At 37.2% G+C, this 21663-nt stretch overlaps 1 protein-coding gene across 1 annotated transcript in view; it reads right to left on the minus strand.

Moving 5' to 3' along the window:
- GBE1 (1,4-alpha-glucan branching enzyme 1) overlaps positions 1–21663 on the minus strand; it is a 308114-nt gene that overhangs the window by 69540 nt on the left and 216911 nt on the right. The window contains exon 12 of the mRNA XM_062206685.1: positions 20889–21060. Within this exon, the coding sequence (XP_062062669.1) occupies positions 20889–21060 (172 nt within the window). The remainder of the gene's footprint in view (positions 1–20888; positions 21061–21663) is intronic.

Consider the following 21663-nt stretch of genomic DNA (forward strand, 5'->3'; position numbering starts at 1 on the left):
AAGGGATGAAGCCCTAACAAGAAAATGAGTTCAGCCTTCTACCACCCCCCCACACACCCCGTCCTTTCCTCTCTTCTCTTTTTCTCTCCTGCTCCATCATGGGATGGATGCAGATGGTTTCTACAAGGTGAATGTGTAGCCCATTGGTTGGGATACCACTTGGGGATACCTGCTTCCCAGTCAAAGTGCTTGGGTTTGAGTCCTGACTCTGGTCCAAGGTCCAATTTCCTGCTAATTCATACCTTTGGGAGGCAGCAGGTGACGGTTCAACTACCTGGGTCCCTGACATGCATAGAAGAGAACTGAATTGGGTTCCTTGCTTCCAATCCTGCTGACATTTGGGAAATGAATCAGCGGAGGGAAGCTCTTTCACTATCTCTCAAATAAATAATTAAAATTTAAAAAAAAAAAAACACCTCCACATTTAAAAAAACAAAGAAGGTCCTTGCCAAATATGACCTACTTCATCCTGAACTTCCCAGTCTCTAGAACCACAAGAAATAAGTCACTGTTCTTTACATATTATCCAACCACACGTATTACGTTACAGTAGTACAAAATGGACTAAGACAAATTCCAATGTAAGAAAAGACATGAGGACACAGTCTTTGTTTTATTTTATACAATAAAACTTCTAGCTACAAGAGGATGGCTGCAGCAGGATGAAAATCTTACCCCTTATCCTAAATGTGGAACCTGCACACCAAACCTGAAAACTGAAACAATTACCCTTTCAGGCACTATTTTGAGATAAATAGAATCTAGTGGGCAACCCTTGAGCAACAGGATTGAAAAGACAATATGAATAATGCAGTATTTCTCAACATTTTATTCATTATGCACCAACCTTACACATTACCTAACCCACCCTTCAACAGCATTTTCAGACATTTTTACCTAATTGCTCCCACACCATGAAATTTTAATGCCACAGTATATTGTGTATCTGTTTATATGCTGTGGTACTTTGGAGAGCTACAAACTATTGTGATATCTAAGAATTTTTTATCCTTCCACCCTATTGAGTGGTTCTAAAATATTAGGTAATTAAGTAATAAAGAAGGTTTAATGAAATTTCCAAATATAATATCAATCCAATAATTCAGTTCTCAATTTTGCAAATATTTTACCAAAATTGACACATGTACAAATAGCATAAGTGTTTTATATATATAATTATATATATATAAAAATTTTAATAGGTGACCTATATATAGGATGCTGGTTCATAATGTGTTAAAATATATAGGAAGTACCTCCAGTCTGCAAACTCAATCATCTATAAGCTAACAAGGGAAGTAGAGAAGTTTATATACTATAAGTCTCCTAAACTCCTAATCAAGGGCTAAATCCCTTTAGAGGCATACATAATATTATTTATCATATATAATATGCATTTATAGTATATATATGCCTATTTTACTTTCCTGAGTGGATGGAATATAGATGTTAAGTTTAGAAGGAATTGTGAATTTTGCACTGAAACTTATTTTAAGTCCCAGGCTTACTTTGATCTTTTCTTATTTTAGGAAATCTGCAAGCCAATGTCCAAGTTGAAATTTCCATGTTTGATAATCCCATCTTGAGGAGATGGAGGTGGTGAGCAATATTCTTTTGCTGGGGAATTTACGTTTTAAATGGTAATAAGATAAACCTTTTCCAGGAGAGACAGAAATAATCTACACAGTCGGTTTTGGTTTAACATCCATAACATATGAAGAATAATATTATACTGGTCACTTTATTTTTTATTTTTATTTTTTTAAATTTTTGACAGGCAGAGTGGACAGTAGAGGGAGACAGAGAGAAAGGTCTTCCTTTGCTGTTGGTTCACCCTCCAATGGCCGCCGCGGTAGGCGCACTGCGGCCGGCGCACCGCACTGATCCGATGGCAGGAGCCAGGTGCTTATCCTGGTCTCCCATGGGGTGCAGGGCCCAAGAACTTGGGCCATCCTCCACTGCACTCCCTGGCCACAGCAGAGAGCTGGCCTGGAAGAGGGGCAACCGGGACAGGATCGGTGCCCCGACCGGGACTAAAACCCGGTGTGCCGGCGCTGCAAGGTGGAGGATTAGCCTAGTGAGCCGCGGCGCCGGCCTATACTGGTCACTTTATATTTCATAGAAAAACAATTTTATTTCCCCAACGTCTCTCTAATGTAGATAAACTATTGGGTCAATAGAACTAATACCTCTCCATTCTTCTAATGGGGCATTTTCCAGAAATGAACCGAGGACAAAGAGATTCTTGACCTAAAAGGCTTAGAAGCAGGGCTGACTTGTGGTACAGCAGACTTAGTCACCACCTGCAATGCTGGCATCCATATGAGCATTGGATTGAGTCTCAACTGCTTCAATTCCAATATAGCTCCCTGCTAATGTGCCTGGGAAAGCAGCAGAAGATGGATCAAATGTTTGGCCCCTACTACCCACATGGGAGACCTGACTGAGTTCTAGGTTCCAGGCTCCTGGCTTCGGCCTGGCTCAATGCTGGCAGTTGCAAACGTTTAGGGAATGGACCAAGGGATGGAAGACATCTCTCTTTGTAACTCTGCCTTTCAAGCTAATAAATAAATCTTTGAGGAAAAAAAAAAAAAAAAAGACTGAGAGGCATGGGACCAGAGAAAAGCAGACCGTGCTTGGAAGGGTAAAAGGGTGATCTCCTAAGTATCTGAGCGCCGGGGAGATCTAGAAATGCAATGTTATTTCACAGACTCCTTCTTCCAGGACTCAGTAGGAGGGCAGCCCAGCTAAATGTTCAGGGAAAGTCAATAACATGTCTATGGACAACCACATATATCCAAAAGAAGAAATGCAGGGGGTATTTCCAGAATCTTTTACCCTGGCATCAAAGGTGAACAAATTAGGGACAGTTAGGTTCTGTTGATTCTTCTTTCCTTTCAACATCCATATTATTAATACAACCTTTCCAGATTTGTAATGAGTTTGATGTATTCAATTCCGTCTCTGCGAGTGAGGTAGAGAAAATGTGGGTAAGTTACATAAGAAATATTCTTGAATAAGTTAGGATGGAGTTTCTCTAAAGTAAGGCCTCCTGAAGGTAACAGTCTTCAGCAAGAATCTGGAGGTAAAATTTTGATTGTGAAAGCTAGCCTGGCAGAAAGGGCCTTTCCAGTACAGGGTAGTGAAACCAACCGGGGAGGAAGAAGAGAAAGACTTCTTCAGCCAGACTACAGCAATTACGGGCATAGACTGACTATGTTTCTGGCTCAATTTTCATGTTTCGATCTCCCTCCATGAATGGACGTTTATGTCATATCTTTACAAATTAAAATCACTGCTGTGATTTTTGTAAACAACTTATGCCAGGATCCAACACTCAGTCATCAGGGCTCAAATGGTTTGGATACCAGTTGGGCTTCAGTATTTTAAAGCTCTCCAGATCCAGCAGTTCTGTATCTCTGGGCACAATGTCACCACCATGGTAAGTTCTCAATAAATGGCAGCTAAAATTGATTATCAATGTTCTGTGAATCAAATCACTCCCATTACATTTAAGTCTCTGCCATTCAGAGTATACGAGGTATGCTATTTGTGTTTCGGAATTTTAACAGAGCTTCAAGCCATTTACAACTGCTCATATTGAGAATTTTGCAGTTTTTCACAGCTCAGTGTTACAGACTTCTGTGAGTCATGTTACATTCAGCAAACTTGCCTCAACAAGCTAAGAGAAAATGCCAAAAATTAGCACTCCTACTGTTCAGGAGAGTGTATTTTGTCTTCCTCTAACTGCTTCAATTCCAGCACTTAGCAGGAAGACATTTAAATTTTTATTGTATTCCCATCTATCAGGAAAAAGAAGAATTTACAAGTTTGACACTAAACAATCACAGATGGAAGAGTCGAAGTAAGATCACACATTTTACACTCAATTCTAATGTAGCTATCAATAAATGCAGATTGACACTTAGGATAAAATCCATCCAACTTTCCATGTGGCTTTGAGGAGAATGAAACATATTCATTAAAGAATGTCCCACAGAATTTTCAAATGTCAAAATACAATATAATCATATTGAGAAAATCCTTCAAAGTTAGTAATGGGAATTTCATAATACTGCTGAGAGAGAAAATTGCCTGTTTGTAATTGTGCCTCTTTCTCCACAGGTACAACTCATTACAGAAACTAGAATAACATCATGATAATGAGATTCCTAAAGAAGAAAGCAGGGAAAAAAAAAAAAAAACATGTGTACACATATGAGATGACCCACATTATAAATAGTGTGCTCTCTATTTCCATGATTTCAGCTTGCACATCAATCTATTTATATATTTTGTATATATTTTTATAATTGGTTCTATACAAATAACATAAACAAAACAGAGAAGGCTTCTGATTTAAACTTTTTGTAATAAAAAAAGCATGTTATTACAAGTTATATTTTAGAAATTTCTTAACACCAAGGAGCAGCCTTATCCAGGTTTGCCTTGTTTGTTATGGAAAATCCAGTCCAGGCTTCGGGCTTTCATTGGTAGTCAAATTCACTAACAGAACTGGTCCACACATTGCTCCCTTCTTAACACATCTTCGTGCTGTGCTCTCCATTGTTTCTACTCCACATCAAGTTAATTCTCCTATAAAGTTTTCATCCTTTTGTAATTTTCACTTAACTACTTACCCTTAAGAATAACCTGGGAGTCAAAATTCTTTCTTCAATGCCCAGGACATGACCAATACCTATTTTTAAAAACTTACTTACTTTCAGTTTATTTATTTATTTTTATTTCAAAGACAGGGAGACATTGAGATGGAGACAGAGAAAGTGAGAGATCTGCCATCCGTTTTGTTCACTCCTCAAATGACTGCAACAGCTAGGGCAGGGCTAGACCAAAACCAGCAGCCTGAAACTATAGCTGGGGTCTCCACATTGGTGCCAGGGACTCAACTACTTGATCCATCTTCACCTGCTGCCTCCCAGGGTGCACACTAGCAGGAAGCTGGATGGGAAATGCAGAAGCCAGGACTCAAACCAGCCACTCTGATATGGAATGTGTGTATTTCAAGCAGCATCTTAAGCACTATACTAAATGCCAACTGCAGCCAAGACCAATTAAATCACCATTTTTAGGAGATACAAACATCAATATTGTTGAAAATCCCAAGGTGATTCCAATGTGAAATTTGAGAACCAGTGACTTAATTGATTCTCTATTATGTCAGTCATTTACAATATGTTTTTAAATGTTTAAGATTTACTTATTTTTTCATTTATTTACTTAAAATGCAAAGTTTCACAGAGAGAAAAGAGACAGACACAGAGAGATCAATCTTCTAGTTTGTTCATTCCCCAAATGCCTGCAACAGACAAGGTGGGGACAGAACAAAGGCAGGAGCCAGAAACTCCATTCTCATGTCTCAGGTGGGTGGCAGGGACCCAAGTACTTGGGCCACCATCGACTGCCTTCCCAGGCAGATTAGCAGGAAGCTGGATTGGAAACAGAGTAGTCAGGACACAAACCAGCACCCTGATATGGGATGCAGGTGTACCAAATGGGGCTCGACCTGTTTTACCACATGCCAGCCAATCCAAAACTTCCTTCTTTCTTAAAAGCAATTGACCAAGTTCCGATCTCTAATCAACCCTGGCCTTCTTGGAAATAGTTATTCAACCAGGAGACAATTTGTAGTATTGATCACAAATACTAAAGAAAGCACACAATGTTGCCTAATACAGAAGTGTTGCTGACTTTCACTCCTAAATTATGGTTTCTTTAGCATTTTCACTCCTGGAGATGTCTATTATATACTCTCTACTCTTCTCCCAGACATCTTCTATTCCTTCCAATCATTCACAGGCTGTCAAATGATGACCTCAAACAGATAGTGTTACTGATCATGGAGGGGAGGGCAGTAGCCAGCGTGAGAGTCTCGTGGGTTCTTTTACTCAGCTTCGTAATGAAATAAAAAGCCAGGAAACAATTTGCAAAGAGGCAGAAACTTTGATTGGCAAGGTGACAAAGAAAGCGACTGGTCTGAGAGGAGACCAGGTGGAGTACCCGAGCAGGACACTGGCTTTGAGAAACTGTCCTGGGTTTTTAAGGCATTACCGTCTATTCACTGGGTTATCCTATTGGGGGTGCCCATTGGTCAGGGGGTTTCACATATGCATGTGGATTGGCTTGGGGCTCATGGAGATAGTAGGGGGTCTCCCGGAGACTATCCATCTCCTTAGCGGCGCAGCTCCCCCTCCTCTGCTAGCTCTGGGTGAAAGATTGCACCCACCCTGAAGGTTTGATTTTTTTTTTTAAGGTTTATTTCATTTATTTGAAAGGCAGAGTTACAGAGAGAGGTAGAGACAGAGACAGAGGTCTTCCATCTGTTGGTTCACTCCCCAGATGGCCGCAACGGCCGGAGCTGTGTCGATCCGAAGCCAGGAGCCAGGAGCTTCTTCTAGATCTCCCACATGGGTGCAGGGGCCCAAAGAATTGGGCCATTTTCTACTATCCCAGGCCATAGCAGAGATCAGGATCAGAAGAGGAGCAACTGGGACTAGAACTGGCACCCATATGGGATGCTGGCACTGCAGGTGGAGGATTAACCTACTGCGTCACAGCGCCAGTCCCTGAAGGTGTGATTTTAAAGCCGCAAGATCACACATACATCACAAGAAGTTATTCTTGTGTTGGGGAGATGCCAGTCGGTCTGGAAACAGGCTTTCCAGCCACAGGTGACAGCTTGCTTATGCAGGGCATTCTACCTATGTATGAAGGGGCCCACAGATTTCCAGTTCCACTGGCCGGCCTCAGATACCAAACATGAATGCCTTTGCCTTAGTGAAACTCAACATCAACCTGTGCCTGTATCCATTTTATTTTTCTGAGGAGAGGGAGTATCTCTTTGTATAAATATTAACATTTCCTCTTGTACTCTGGACCTACAGCAGCTCCATCAGGCTATCAGGAATCTTCTTCCTTTCCATATGGATCTTGGAACAATGGAACTATGCCCTTGGAAAAGGCCCTATCTGAGCATTCTCATTCTCACATTTCACAGGAAAACAAACCTTCCTTGAGTCTCCTCTCACTTTAAGCACCACCTTTTCAGTTCTTAATCTTAAACAAATGGCTCAAAAGAGCTGTTTACTGAAGTGTTGCTGACTTTCACTCCTAAACACATTCAATTACGGCTTCCTTACTCATCATCCCCATAATGATGTCTGATTCACTACTGGCCACATATTTGTTCTCATTTTATTCAACTGATTAGCATCATTCAAAATGGTGCCTTTCCTTATTGTTTGATATACCATTTTGATTTTCATGATGGCATACTCTCATGATTTTTTTTTTTCTTTCTTCTTTATCATTCCTTCTCAATTTCCTTACTGGCTTCTCTTTGTTCAGACACCAGCTTTCCTCTGGGCTCCACCTTTGGTCCTGCTCTCTTCCTGATCATTATTCTCAATTCCAGGAGCTGACTTCATGAGTATGTATCATAGCTCCAATATCATTCAGATGGTAAGATCACTCAAATATTATTTCTGTAATGTCAGTATCTTCTCTGAGTTTCAAATGCTTCCACTTCACTTTATTATTTTAAAGAAAGCTTACTAGGTCTAAAATTTGATTTTTCACTATCACTCTTAACTTGAATCCCTAACCTTATATTTTTCATATATTCAGTGACATTAGCATCTGCTGATTGCTTAAGCCAAGAAGTCTGAAGTCGTTTTTTGATCCCTCTCTTAACATCATATCTAAACTATTACTAAGACTTGTTGATGAAGTCTATCTCTAAAATCGTATCTTGACAATTTTTGCCTCTTTCTAAACATCCTTTGCCACCACCATTGCTTTGGTATTTCTGAATTCACTTTTGTCCCACTCAATCCTTAAAGAGCAGAGCAAGTTATCTTGATCAACACAAATTTGATCTTCAAATGACTTTTTAAAATTAATCTGAACTTGGAAGGCAATGTCTATCATTTTATCAAGGCCTATAAGAACCTTTATAATTTAACTCCTGCCTATCTTTCTAACCAAATATCTCCACTGCCTATTTCTTGAGTACTAAATTCAAATTATAATAATCTCCTTTCATTCCCTTCAATGCTCTAAGGATTTCAGCACCTCACACTTTTAAATATCCTGTGAACTCTCTTGGGAGAGTTATGCATTCTTCCAAAATGAATTAGCTTACAATCATCTTTGTAGTCTCTGTTTCGACAATGTTTTTGTTTCCTCTGTGCTGTTTATCATTGTAATTATTTAATTTTAGCAATTTGCCATTTAGGTTTGCAGCCTGTAACAGAAACCAGACTCGCTGAGTGTAGTGACTACATCCATCCTTTCCATTATTTCACATGCATTTAGCACAGCACCTGAAACCATTCTAAGTTACTGATGATGTATCTAGAAACTGTCTGAATTAAAGAATGAGGAAATGAAAGCTAGGATTCTGAAAGTTCTCAAAACTATTCTTATAATTTGTTTGAGGTGAAAAAGACTTTAAGGTCATTGTGTGTGTCTTTGTGTAAGTATATGAATGTGTGCATGTGTGTGAGTACCTGCATATATGTATATATGAAGAGAAATGTATGCATCCAAATATATAGACATTTATAAATGGAGAGAGATAAAATTCATACACAGGTTGTGAGCTATCTGGGAGGGACTGTAACATACTTAAATGTCAAAAACATTACACCTATTCTACCCCCTCTCAAAATGTATGCACATATTTAAGTACATAATAAAGATCTTAAAATGAATACCAAACTAACTACATAATTGATACTAGAAAAGAGCTATATCTAATACACAATCTTAGCTCATTTTACTAGTCATATAATGGTTTATGGAACATAATAATTATTTTAGTAAAAAATTCAAATTTTTCCCAAATTTTCAAATATAATTTGGAAACTAATTTTTGTTATAAACAGTTATTACTGACATTAGCATGCAAAAAGAATGATGAAATCATTTTATAATTTAAATAAAGATAATAGGAGATTAAATTTTATGTTGGCTTCAAAACTAAGAGAAACAGATTATGGGATATGTAAGTTGGGACTTATCCCATTGAAACATATCTAAATCATAGTAAGTAGCAATGTCCAAAGGCCACTAATATCTTTCACAGCTTGCGGTCATGCCTTGACTTGTCATATGGTATTCTAGCCAGTAGGCAAGACAAAATGAGGAAAGGGGCAAAGATAATCATGGCCCTGTCATTTCACAGCATGATGCACAAGTTGCATATAAACCACTATCAGTAACATCTCACTCACCAAAATAATCACATAGCCTTACCAGGCATCATGAGGTCCCGGATAATACATTCTTTTTTCTGACCATCTTTGTGCCCAGTTAGAATACGGACAAGCGCAAATGAAGAAAACTAGAAGGTATGGTCACAGTTATGAGAGCAAGAGGAATTCTGTCATTCAAATATATAACCTTAGCAAAAGCTTAACTGAAAATCTGTTTCAAAATGCCAATTTTTATAAAGAAAATAATATTTTTTCTTTGCTTCCTAATTTTTGGTGAAGTCACTAACAATATTAGTTTTTGGGCTAATATATCTGTGCTACTTGGTGATTCTCTTTTAGTAATAAATTCTAACTAACCTGGACAACAAAGTGTTAAATTAGGAAGACAAATTTAAAATACATAATTGACTCTCTTTTTACAGAAATCTGTCACATGGAGAATTTATTTCGTTTGTTCAAAGTATCTTGAACTTATTACTGACTCCCAGGCCAAGACTGTCTACAATCATAGGTCTCCTGCCACAATAAATGAATTTCCAAGCATGTGATGTATTCTCAAATATGAAATGTGAAAAGATGACAAAGACCACGATAGGCTACATACATAATAAAGTTGCATAAATTGTTAGATGTATTACCAAAAAGTGTCCTAATCATGTCTACACAGGATGTCATTATGTTTTTTAAGCACTTAATTTTATTTGTATAAAGGGAACAAATTTTATATTTTTCATATATAGTTTTACAAACATAATACTTTCCATTCTACCCTCCCTCTTCTTCCTTTTCTTATTTTTCTTTAAATTTTACAATGACATGCTTTCAGTTCACTTTATGATCACAAGTTTAACCCTCCACTAAATAAAGAATTCAACAAAGAGTAAGAAAAACCACTGTTTCTCAGGAGTATAGACAGGGGCTATATAAACAATAATCAAATCTCAAAATGACATAATGTTTAAACTTTCAACTGGAACACAACCAGTTCTTATTTCTTTGAATTCAGTTAAAATAAAAGAATTCTAAAGAGCCTGTAAAAACCATAAACATAACTCAATTTGTAAACTTGTCAATACATGCTAGAAAATGAAAATGCAAGTCCATTTTGACCTTCTTCTGTGCTCTCATAGATGAAGATAACACAATTACCTTTTATAGTAGGGTTGAGAATTTTAAAGTCAAGGCAGTAGACATCTTAGAACTAAAGTTATCTTAAACCAGAGAAGCAATATATTACTCTTAAATGAACATAACTGGAGGGAAAAAAAAGACGTAAATTCAAGGTGAGTGGATAGGAGTAAAATCACAGACTTCTTGCATCACTTCTCAGGTTATTCCTTGTGAGCTTTTTATTTCCTGTATTTCTTTTTTACTTTTTTTTTTCACTGAAGAGAGAACTGGACATAGAAAGAGAGATTGGATATACAAATAATGAGTTTAATTTGAAGAAATGAAATAGTCCAGCTGTTTCTGTATCTCTTCTGATATTTCAATTTGTGTATTAGCATCTGATATGATAGGGAATGCATGGTTTATGATGACAACCTGAGTTTTCAGTTTTCTGGATTACTGTGCTTATCATATTATAGAAGTGAAATGTTGCTATTTTTGTTGAATTAATTCTGCTAGTTCAGTATATTTTAAAATGAGAATTTTGAATCATTTATGTTTTGAGATGTACTTTGAGAGTTATATAAGGCATTAAAATTTCAAATCGATTGAAAGTGGACTCATTTAAAAAGTGCTCTTCTGTAATACTATAATCCCCAAAAGGAGGAAGAAAATGACAACTGAGAAGCAATGCCTAATGGTATAAGTCTAACTTTAGTTAAAATGTTTTCTGAATAAGTGAAATATCAACGTGACAATACTGAAAGTAACTCAGGTAACACTGTCTTTGAGTTTCTGCTTATGCTTGATGAAACTAAAGAAGATAAAGTCAAACAAACAATTTCAACTGAAACAAAACTGTTAGCAAGTTGATGATAAAAAGATTACAATGAATGCCTATAAACACCAAGCAAATTTTTAAAAGCTTAATAATGTTATTAGATAGGAGAGTTGATTTCTTGAAAAGAAAGAAAATATTTGGAGTTAACGGCCCATTATAATTTTCTTATTATTATTCAATCTAATACAGAATTACAAAAACTTTCTTAAAAATTAGAAAATATCTTCCAAAAGCCCATTGGGATTGAATGCTGACAGTTTTATGTAATTTTTCATTGAAATTCCTGTGAAAATCACTTCATTTTCAAAATTGTGATTACATTTTCTTTATTTTGTTTAAATTATCCTTAAAAATACAATTCTATTATATGTTAAGTCAGCCAAGATATGTGCTTAATATATTTATTTTATGGTTGATTTATATTTTGAAATGTTTGCATATATATTTTTTCTTCAAATTTTAAAATTTATTCTCATTTTATTTGAATGTAAGAACATGTATGCCTGGGAGAAGATAAGCGGAGGGAAATCTTCATCCACTGTTTCACTGCCAAATTCCATCAACAGGGCTGTGCAAGACTAAAGTTAAGAGTGTAGAACCCATTCCAGGTTCCCAATATGAGTGGCAGGGCAAAAACATATGAGCCATCATCTGATGCTTCCCAAGATGCATATTAACAGGGTCAGAAGCATGGTACCCAGGCATTATGATATGGGATGCAGGTATGCCAAAGGACTATTAACTGCTGTACCAAATATGTCCAACCCTAAAAGCTATATTTAAAAATGAATGAAATAATTTCAGCTCTTTTTAAAGAGTTCTTTTGAATTTAAAGCATCCATTTAATTAAAATAAGTGCAGTTAATGCATACTACAGGCAGTTATAATCAAAATAACCTAGTGCTAGAACAAAACCAGACATATAGACCAATGGAACAGACTAGAGATCCCAGAAAATAATCCAAGCATCTACAAACAACTAACTTTTGACAAACAAACTAAAATCAATTCCTGGAGAAAGGACAATCTCTTCAACAAATGGTGCTGGGAATATTGGATCTCCATGTGCAGAAGTATGAAACAAGTTCCTTACTTTACTCCTTAAACAAAATCAACTCTAAATGGATCAAGAATCTAAATCTATGACCTGATTGTTAGTAAAATGGTGCAGTCTGATCCATGGTGTGATCTACACCCTGACACCATCCTAGGCTCAAGTCCCCACCGCCATTGCTGGCAGCCAGGTGGCCACATGGTCCAACCACTAGTGTAAGCCCTACCCCCATCCTAATGGGATTTGCTGCTCCTACTTCCCTGCCTGCCCCTGAGCAAGTTTTAAAATGACATGCTTAATCGGACTTACCCCTAATGGTAGAGCTAGAGACAAGCCAGGGGATTCCAAATTAATCTCATCAAGGTAGCATGTACCAATGCCATCTCAGTAGTCCAAGTGATCAGTTTCAGTTCATAATTGATCATAATGATAGGATTAAGTGTCAAAGGGATCACATAAACAAGACTAGTGTCTGCTAATACTAGCTGATAGAATTAAAAAGGAGAGAATGATCCAACATGGGAAGCAGGATACACAGCAGTCTCATAGAATGGCAGATGTCCTAAACAGCACTCTGGCCTCAGAATCAGTCCTTAAGGCATTCGGATCTGGCTAAAAAGCCCATGAGAGTTTCTCAGGCATGGAAAGCCAAGAAACTGGCAAAAAAAAAAAAAAAAAAAAAAAACCCTAAATGAAAGATCTCTGTGAGTGAGATTCCAGTGGAAAGAACAGGCCATCAAAGAAGCAGGTACCTTTCTCTGAAGGGAGGAGAAAATTTCCATTTTGATTATGGCCTTGACTAAATAAGGTCAGAGTTTCTGAACTCAAGAGGCTTCCATAGCCTTGGCAGCTCATGAAAAGAGCCTTGGGTGATTACTGACATCAAAAATAAGAGTGTCAATTGTTAAATCAACAATAGGAGTCACTGTGCACTTGCTCTCCATGTAGGATCTCTGTTCTTAATGTGCTGTACTATGCAAATTAACGGTAAAACTACTACTCAAACTGTACTTTATACTTTGTGTATCTGTGTGAGTGCAAACTGTTGAAATCTTAGTATATACTAAGTTGATCTTCTATATACAAAGATAATTGAAAATGAATCTTGATGGAGAATGGGATGGGAGAGGGAGTGGGAGATGGGATGGTTGTGGGTGGGAGGGAGGTCATGCGGGGGAAGAGCTGCTATAATCCAAAAGTTGTACTTTCAAAATTTATATTTATTAAATAAAAGGGTTTTTTTTTTAAAGGACCTGTTCCTGAACATGTGACACTCTCTCTCGTCTCCTGATCTCTCTGTCTCTCTGTCTATCTTTCTCTGTCTCCTGATCTCTCTTATGCTCTCCTCTTTCGCTTTGTCCTTCTTCGTCCTTTCCCTCTGGACTATTGGGTTTCCTCCAATAAACCCTTGCCCTTACTCTGGTGTTTGGTGTGTTTTGTGGTGGCCTTACACCAATACCATCTAATTACTAGAGGAGAACATTAGGGAAACTATGTTAAGACATTGGAATAAGCTAGAACTTCTTGGTAAAGAACCCAAAAGCACAGACAGTTAAAGTAAAAATAGACAAATGGGATTACATTATGTTAACAAGCTTCTGTACTGCAAAGGAAACACTCAACAAAATTAAGAGGCAATTCACAAAATGGGTGGGAATATTTACAAACTGTGCAACTTATGAAAGATTACTATCCAGAATCGATAAAGAAATCAAGAAACTCAACAACAACAAAACAAACAACCCAGTTAAGAAATGAGCAAAAGAGTTGAACAGGCATTTTTTTTTTTATTTTTTTGACAGGCAGAGTGGACAGTGAGAGAGAGAGACAGAGAGAAAGGTCTTCCTTTGCCGTTGGTTCACCCTCCAATGGCTGCTGCGGCCAGCACACTGCGGCCGGCACATCTCGCTGATCTGAAGGCAGGAGCCAGGTGCTTATCCTGGTCTCCTATGGGGTGCAGGGCCCAAGGACTTGGGCCATCCTCCACTGCATACCCGGGCCACAGCAGAGAGCTGGCCTGGGAGAGGGGCAACTGGCACAGAATCCGGCGCCCCGATCGGGACTAGAACCCGGTGTGCCGGCACCGCCGGTGGAGGAATAGCCTATTGAGCCGCGGCGCCGCCCTGAATAGGCATTTTTCAAAATAAGTTCAAATGGTCAACAGACACATGAAAAAATGCTTAGGATCACTAACCATTAGTAATATGGAAATTAAAACCAAAATGAGGTTTAACATCACTTCAGTTAGAATGGCTCTCATACATAAATCAACAAATAACAAATGCAGGTGAGGATGTGGGGAAAAATGTACACTAATCCACTGTTGGTGGGAATATAAATTGGTGTAGCCACTGTGAAAAACAGAAATTTGAAAACAGACCTACCATATATGATCCAACAATCCCACTCCTAAGAATTTACCCAAAGGAAATGAAATCAGCACATGATATAGTTATTTGCATCTCCAAGTTCATCGCAGCTCAATTCATAATAGCTAAGATATACAATCAACCTATATGCCCATTAATCAATGACTGGATAAAGAAAATGTGGTAAATATACACTATTGAATACTATTCAGTGGTAAAAAAAAAATGAAATTCTGTGTTTTGCATCAAAATGTATGCAACTGGAAACCATTACACTTAGTGAAATAAGTGAATCCCGAAAAGTCAAACACCGTATGTTTTCCTTGATATGTGGTAACTAATAGAGTACAAAAAATGTAATGGATATTAGCAAAATTGACATTTTGAGATTTCAGCCCTTGGCTCTACTGTTGAGGAATAGTGTTTTTTCCCTTCTTACTAGTTGTTGAATTCTTTACTTAGTGGAGGGTTAATCTTATGATTATAAAATTAGCTGAAAGTATGTCATTGTAAAAATTAAAAGAAAGAATAAAGAAGGAAGGAGAAAGCAGGGTAGGATTGAGAGTGGGTCAGAGGGTAGAATGGTAAATATCATTACATTCCTAAATCTATATATGAAACACATGAAATCTGATCACCTTATATAAATAAAAAAATAAAATAAAAAACTATAAAAAGAATTACTACATTTATAGATGGCTTATCATAGAAAAAATTACATATTTTAAATAAATTTTGATATCAAACAACATTCTGGCAGACAAGATTTTAAAGAAAAACTCTTTGATGGAATTAGAACAACAACATTCAGGACCTATATGTTTAATGGAAAAACTGGTAATACTAAAAACTGTATAGTTAATTTCTTTTTAAAAATATTTATTTTATTTATTTGAAAGACAGAGTTACAGACAGAAAGGGAGAACAAAGAGATCACCCAACTGCTGATTCACTCCCCAAATCACTGCCATGGCCAGGGCTGGGCCAGTCCGAAGTCAGGAGCCAGCAGCTTCATATGGGTCTCCCATGTGGGTACACGGGCCAGGAACTTAGGTCATCATCTGATGTTTTCCTAGGCATATCACTAGGGAGCTTCATTGAAAGTGGAGCAACTGAGACTCAAACCAGTGCCCATAATGGATGCTGGCATTGTAGGCAGCAGCTTAACTAATTACACTACAATGCTCACTCCATAATAGTAAATATCAATGAAAATTAACTACAAGCTACATGCCTGGAACTATTCTGTGTTTTATTTATTCAGTTAATCATGTTCCCCTCAAAATGAACCCATGAGGCAGGCACAACTCTACTTCACCACTAAACAAAAATAAATGAATGTCTGATGCACAGATTCATGTAAATGTTTTAATAAAATACCATGAACATGTTATTTTCTTATTTCTTAACTTTTTTCTCTCTATCAGAGGGAGATAAAAAATTCTGTAAAGATAATAAGTTTAAAAATACCTAAAACATGAATAAACAACCAGGCTGGCCTCAGTCTTAAAGAATTTTTTAAATTACTCTTTTAAAATATTAATTTCTTATATGCCATTTGAAAAATTTACTTCGCTTTTAATTGCAATTGATTGCAGCTAATGAACATTAAAATATATCAAAGTAATTCTCTCTATATATGTAAAATATATATTTGATATCCTTTTATATATCTTGATATATTTAATATCTTTCTATACATATGTATACATTTGTAGCATTCATTTAAGAAAATTATGGGAACCCTGTGATGTACAATCAGGGGTGAGGAACATTCAGCACATGGGTCGTATAATGCCTGCAAAATCATTTCATTTGACCCTGCCAAGGCTAATGCAGGCGGGACTTGAAATTCAATAAATCTATAGGAGCTTAATTTTTAATTAGATAATTTTGTATGGTTCGCAAATGATGTTACAGTTATGACCCTTGGCAAAAAAAAAAAAAAAAATGGTTCCCAACCCCTGCAATTAGATACAGTGCTAATTAGTGAAGTTGGCTAAGTGTGAAAAAAAAATACATATGATTGGGAGTGGTTTTAGCTTAATGTTTAGGATACTACTTGGAGTGCTTGCATCCCTTACTGAAGTGTCTGGGTTCCCGTCCTAGCTCTGTTTCCAATCCCTGCTTCCTGCTATTGCAGACCCTGGGAGGCAGCATGTGATGGTGATGGCTTAAGAGTTGGTTGCAGCTCTTGTTATGGCCTGGGAAAGCAGTGGAAGATGGCCCATCTGTGTAGGAGACCCAGAAGAACCCCCTGGCTCCTGGCTTCGGATTGGCGCAACTGGGGAGTGAACCAATGGATGGAAGACCTTTCTCACTCTCTGCCTCTCCTTCTTTCTGTAACTCTTTCAAATAAATACATAAATCTTTAAAAAAAATGTGTTGCACACTGTTATTTAATGCTATAACTAGTACTCCAACAGCATTTTTCACTTTGTGTTACTATGTGGGGGCAAACTGTTGAAATCTTTGCTTAATATATACTGAACTGATCTTCTGTATATAAAGAGAATTGAAAATGAATCTTGATGTGAATGGAAGGGGAGAGGGAGTGGGAAAGGGGAGGGTTGCAGGTGGGAGGGAAGTTATGGGAGGGGGAAGCCATTGTAATCCATAAGCTGTACATTGGAAATTTATATTCATTAAATAAAAGTTTTAAAAAAAAAAGAGTTGGTTGCTGCCACCCACCATGGGAGATCCAGATGGCATTCCAGGTCTTGGCTTTGATCTTTCCTAGCCTCAGTTGTTGTGGGCATTTGGAGAATGAATGAATAGTTGAAAGATCTCTTTCTGTCTGTTTTGCCTTTTTTTTTTTTTTTTTTGACAGGCAGATTTAGTGAGAGAGAAAAAGACAGAGAGAAAGGTCTTCCTTCCGTTGGTTCACCCCCTAAATGCCTGCTACGGCCGGTGTGTTGCACTGATCCAAAACCAGGAGCCAGGTGCTTCCTCCTGTTCTCCCATGTGGGTGCAGGGCCCAAGTACTTGGACCATCCTCCACTGCCTTCCCGGGCCACAGCAGAGAGCTGGACTGGAAGAGGAGCAACTGGGACAGAATCTGGCGCCCCAACCGGGACTAGAACCTGGAGTGCCGGTGCCGCAAGCGGAGGATTAGCCTAGTGAGCCACGGTGCCGGCCTTCTCTGCCTTTCAGATAAAGATAAATTTTAAAAAAATTAAAAGATGGTAGTTTTTTTTTCACTTTGTAGTGCTATATGGGCAAAATGTTGAAAACTTTACCTAATATATACTAAGCTGATCTTCTGTATACAAAGAGAATTGAAAATGAATCCTTACATGAATGGAAGGGGAGAGGGAGCGGGAGAGGGGAGGGTTGCGGGCGGGAGGGAAGTTACGGGAGGGGGGAAGCCATTGTAACCCATAAGCTGTACTTTGGAAATTTATATTCATTAAATAAAAGTTTAAAAAAAATTAAAAGATATAGATGAGCACTCTTTTTACTAAGTATTACTCAAGGACATTGCATGTGTTTATAGTTTTTTAAAATGTAATCTTGTTAAATTCTATAAAAGGAAAGGAAAGGGAGTTACATAAATGCTTAATGAGATGAACTAGCATCATCTGAGGCTTTAAGAAAGGAGACTTGAAAGATTTGGTCAGGTAGGGGGCAGGGTGGGGTTAGGTGGGGTGGTGGGAGTATTTCAGTGGGATGATTCCAGGCGGGCAATGGTGAAAGGTGCAAAGTGCAGAGAGCAAGAAGGCTGGTACACTCAGTGAACTGAAAGGAGCTCACTTGACTGGAGCAGAGAGATCAAGAGGGGGACCCACAGGAGACCTTCATGAGAGGCTGACAGGTCAGCTGGAGGCCAAGGCAGTTACTGAATGCTTTTAAGCAGGAGACAAGACAAGACATTGGGGGAAAAGATGTTTAGTCAGGACAGCTTATGCAGAAACATAACATTTCATGAAACAATACCAACAATCAGAAATCATATTAGGAGATTACTGATTCCAAGGTTATAAAAATGATGAATTTAGGTAAGATGCTGAGAGAGAGAAGTAATAAAAAAAAATGGGTGTTACATTAGAATTAGTTAGAATACATTTGTCTCAAGGAAAAAGGTTTAAAATTGCCCCATCACACGTAACGTCAAACTTCTATTTGTCGATATAAATATGGTCAACTTACAGACCTTATACAAAGCTATAGGTGCTTAGCTTGCTTGTTAAACATTAACACAAATATTTCAGAAAGCTGATGAAGTTACTGGAGATTTTTCAGTGCCCCAGCTCGCTAGTAAGTGCTCTAGCCCCTGAGAAAACACTGAGTAGGACTCAGAAAATAGTTTAGATTATGAACTCTTAGGTGAAAGTGATCTATTTTAAATTAGCGTTGGCCAAGTGCAGATAATTGTTTTACTCTGACGCTATCCAGGGACTGCACAATGTACCACATGCCAGACTTTATGTCTTCCATGCAGAGTCTAACGACGGGGATTCTGTAAGATACCTCCAATGATTGACACTCTAGCCTCTTGGGAGTGGCTTCTGAGCCTACACCTCTTATGCAACTTCCAGACTAAAGCTACAGACTGAAACAGGGTTTCTAGATTTTCAGAAGCAGTTGACTTTAAGAGTTAGCTAACCACACAGGGCTGATTGCATGAACTCAGATGTCTATTTTAGTCTGGTTCTTTGAAAAAAAAAAAAAAAAAAGCTTCAGTTTCCAGAACTGCAAGAATTCTTTTCTATAGAAAATAACAACTTAATAAACTGTTTTCTGAAAATGAAATAAAACATTTTAAGTCTCCCAGTGACTACACAGTTCTCCTTACTCTATAGGATGACACAGTTATTAACATAGGTTCACAGACCCCATTTTTTCATTAGGATATAGTTGAACAAATTTGCTGCAACCAAGACCTTATAGGTTGGGCTGTCTTGGAGAAGGATGCTTATTGAATCATGGAGAACCAGTTGCTTTTAAGAAATTAAGGAAGCCTTGCTTTTGGACCTAACGACTTCGAAGTCCACCCAGGAAACCTGGCCTGGTGCCTGCCTGGCTGACCAGTGCATGTAGTCTCACAGGACAGGGGATCACTTTCTGGCAAACTAAGAATGCTAACAAATTTTGGTGACTAAGAGAAGAAAGGAATACACCAAAGGTTTAGCTAATATAGGTAAAAATCTGTGTATTCTTCCTTGGACTTGTCTTTTTAACCTCGAGTTAGCAAATGCAGAGTTTTAAAATTCCAGTCTGAAACTTTATAAACACTTGTGGAAAGAAATGAATTAGAGGCAGGTTTTAACAGTGCACAGGGTTAAGCCACTGCTTGGGACTTCTGTATCGCATGTCGAAGTTCCTGGTTTAGGTTCTAGTTATCCTGTTTCTGATTCAGCTTCTTGCTACTATAACTGGAAGGTATAAGATGATGGTCCAACTACGTGGGTTCCTGCCATCCATGTGGGAGACAGAGATGGAGTTATGGGCTCCTGGCTTCAGCCTAGGTTAGCTTTGTCTGTTGGGGAATTTAAGGGGTGACCCAATGGAAGGAAGATCTCTTTCTGTCTCTTCCTAGGTTTGTGTCACACTGCCTTTCAAATAACTGAATAAATCCTTTAAAAATAGAAACAAATGAACCTAAAGCTCTGAAGTCTTTATTGTAGAAAAATAAGTCAGTTTCATATATTCACTTTCCATTATTTTTTTCTCTTTTAAAAGCTTGTAACATCTAAGATTCAAATGCTCAAATGTTTATGTGGCCAAATGGAATGGAAAAATTATATTAGTTTCTACATTTTATCATTTAATATTCTGAAAACAATGATCTTTAAAGTTTCATAAGTTTTTGGTTTTTAAAACTGATTTTTTTTTTCTGAGCACAACATCCCTGAGCTTTGGTTTTAAATTTATGATTAAAAAGTACACGGGTACACAACTACCTTAGTAAAGATCAATAATATTATCTGAATATGTTGCTACATGACAATGTAACATGACAATGTCTGGCAGGCAAATGCTAAAATAATGAAAGAAATTCAGACAACATAAAAGATAATAATAATTCATGGTTTTAAAAATAGCTCAGCCCACATGTTAACGGCAATATATAATAATATACTGTACTTTTCAAACTTTTAACATAACAATGTTAAAATAGTTTTTGTTTTTGCAATTCATACATAATGCTACATTAAAAATATAAAGTCATAATCTGTATTTTAAACCAGAAAATTCAAGCCAAAACATGCTAAATGATCTAAGTCATATACACTCTAGTTAAAACACAGATTGGATAATGTTTAATTCACACTTACCCATGAAATTGAGATAGCCCTCTCCACCAAGCGTATGAGTAATGAGCCGAATCATTTTATGAAGCTGTATTCCACGATCAATAACTGGAGTAAAAGGAGCCAGAACACTCATGTTTGTGTACATTTCAGCATCCATCAGCCAAAATGCTAGTGACTTGTCACCAACCAGTGCCTAAAGAAATAAAAGTCACTGAGATAAATGAAAACAATAGGTACTAAACAGTTGTGATTTACATTTGAATATCAAATGCTTATACTGGATGCTAAACAATGTAGGAGAAATATATGGGTTAGTTTTATTTTTATATATTTTGCAATGGTTATTTTCTATGCTGAAGGTGAGTTTATAAAATAGATTTGAGACAACACTTTGTTTTCATGACTAATTTTTATTTTTGAAGAGTTTGATGAAAAATTTTTTATAAAGTATCTAAATATTTGCTGTATTTGAGCTGATGATTCAAATTTTCTTAAATAAACATTTATTCTGATGTTGAGAATATTAAGGGGGTTTTTAAAACAGTTTGTATTCCATGATTCAGTTGTTTTGAAAGAACAGGGGAGTTTCTAAACAATCCATGAGAAACGTACATTTATGAGGTAATATTATAAGCATTTAAATATGCTACAGTTAGTTCATCCTCACCCTCAGCAGAGGAAACAGGTTGAGTATTTTTTTAAATGTATATTTGTTTTTTGATTGCACTTGCCATTTAATACGAATTTAGTTTCTTTTAAGTTTGCTTATCTAAGAAGATAATAATCAGTAATTAGG

Source organism: Lepus europaeus, chromosome 2 (assembly GCF_033115175.1).
Source record: "Lepus europaeus isolate LE1 chromosome 2, mLepTim1.pri, whole genome shotgun sequence".
In the NCBI taxonomy this organism is placed as follows: Eukaryota; Metazoa; Chordata; class Mammalia; order Lagomorpha; family Leporidae; genus Lepus; species Lepus europaeus.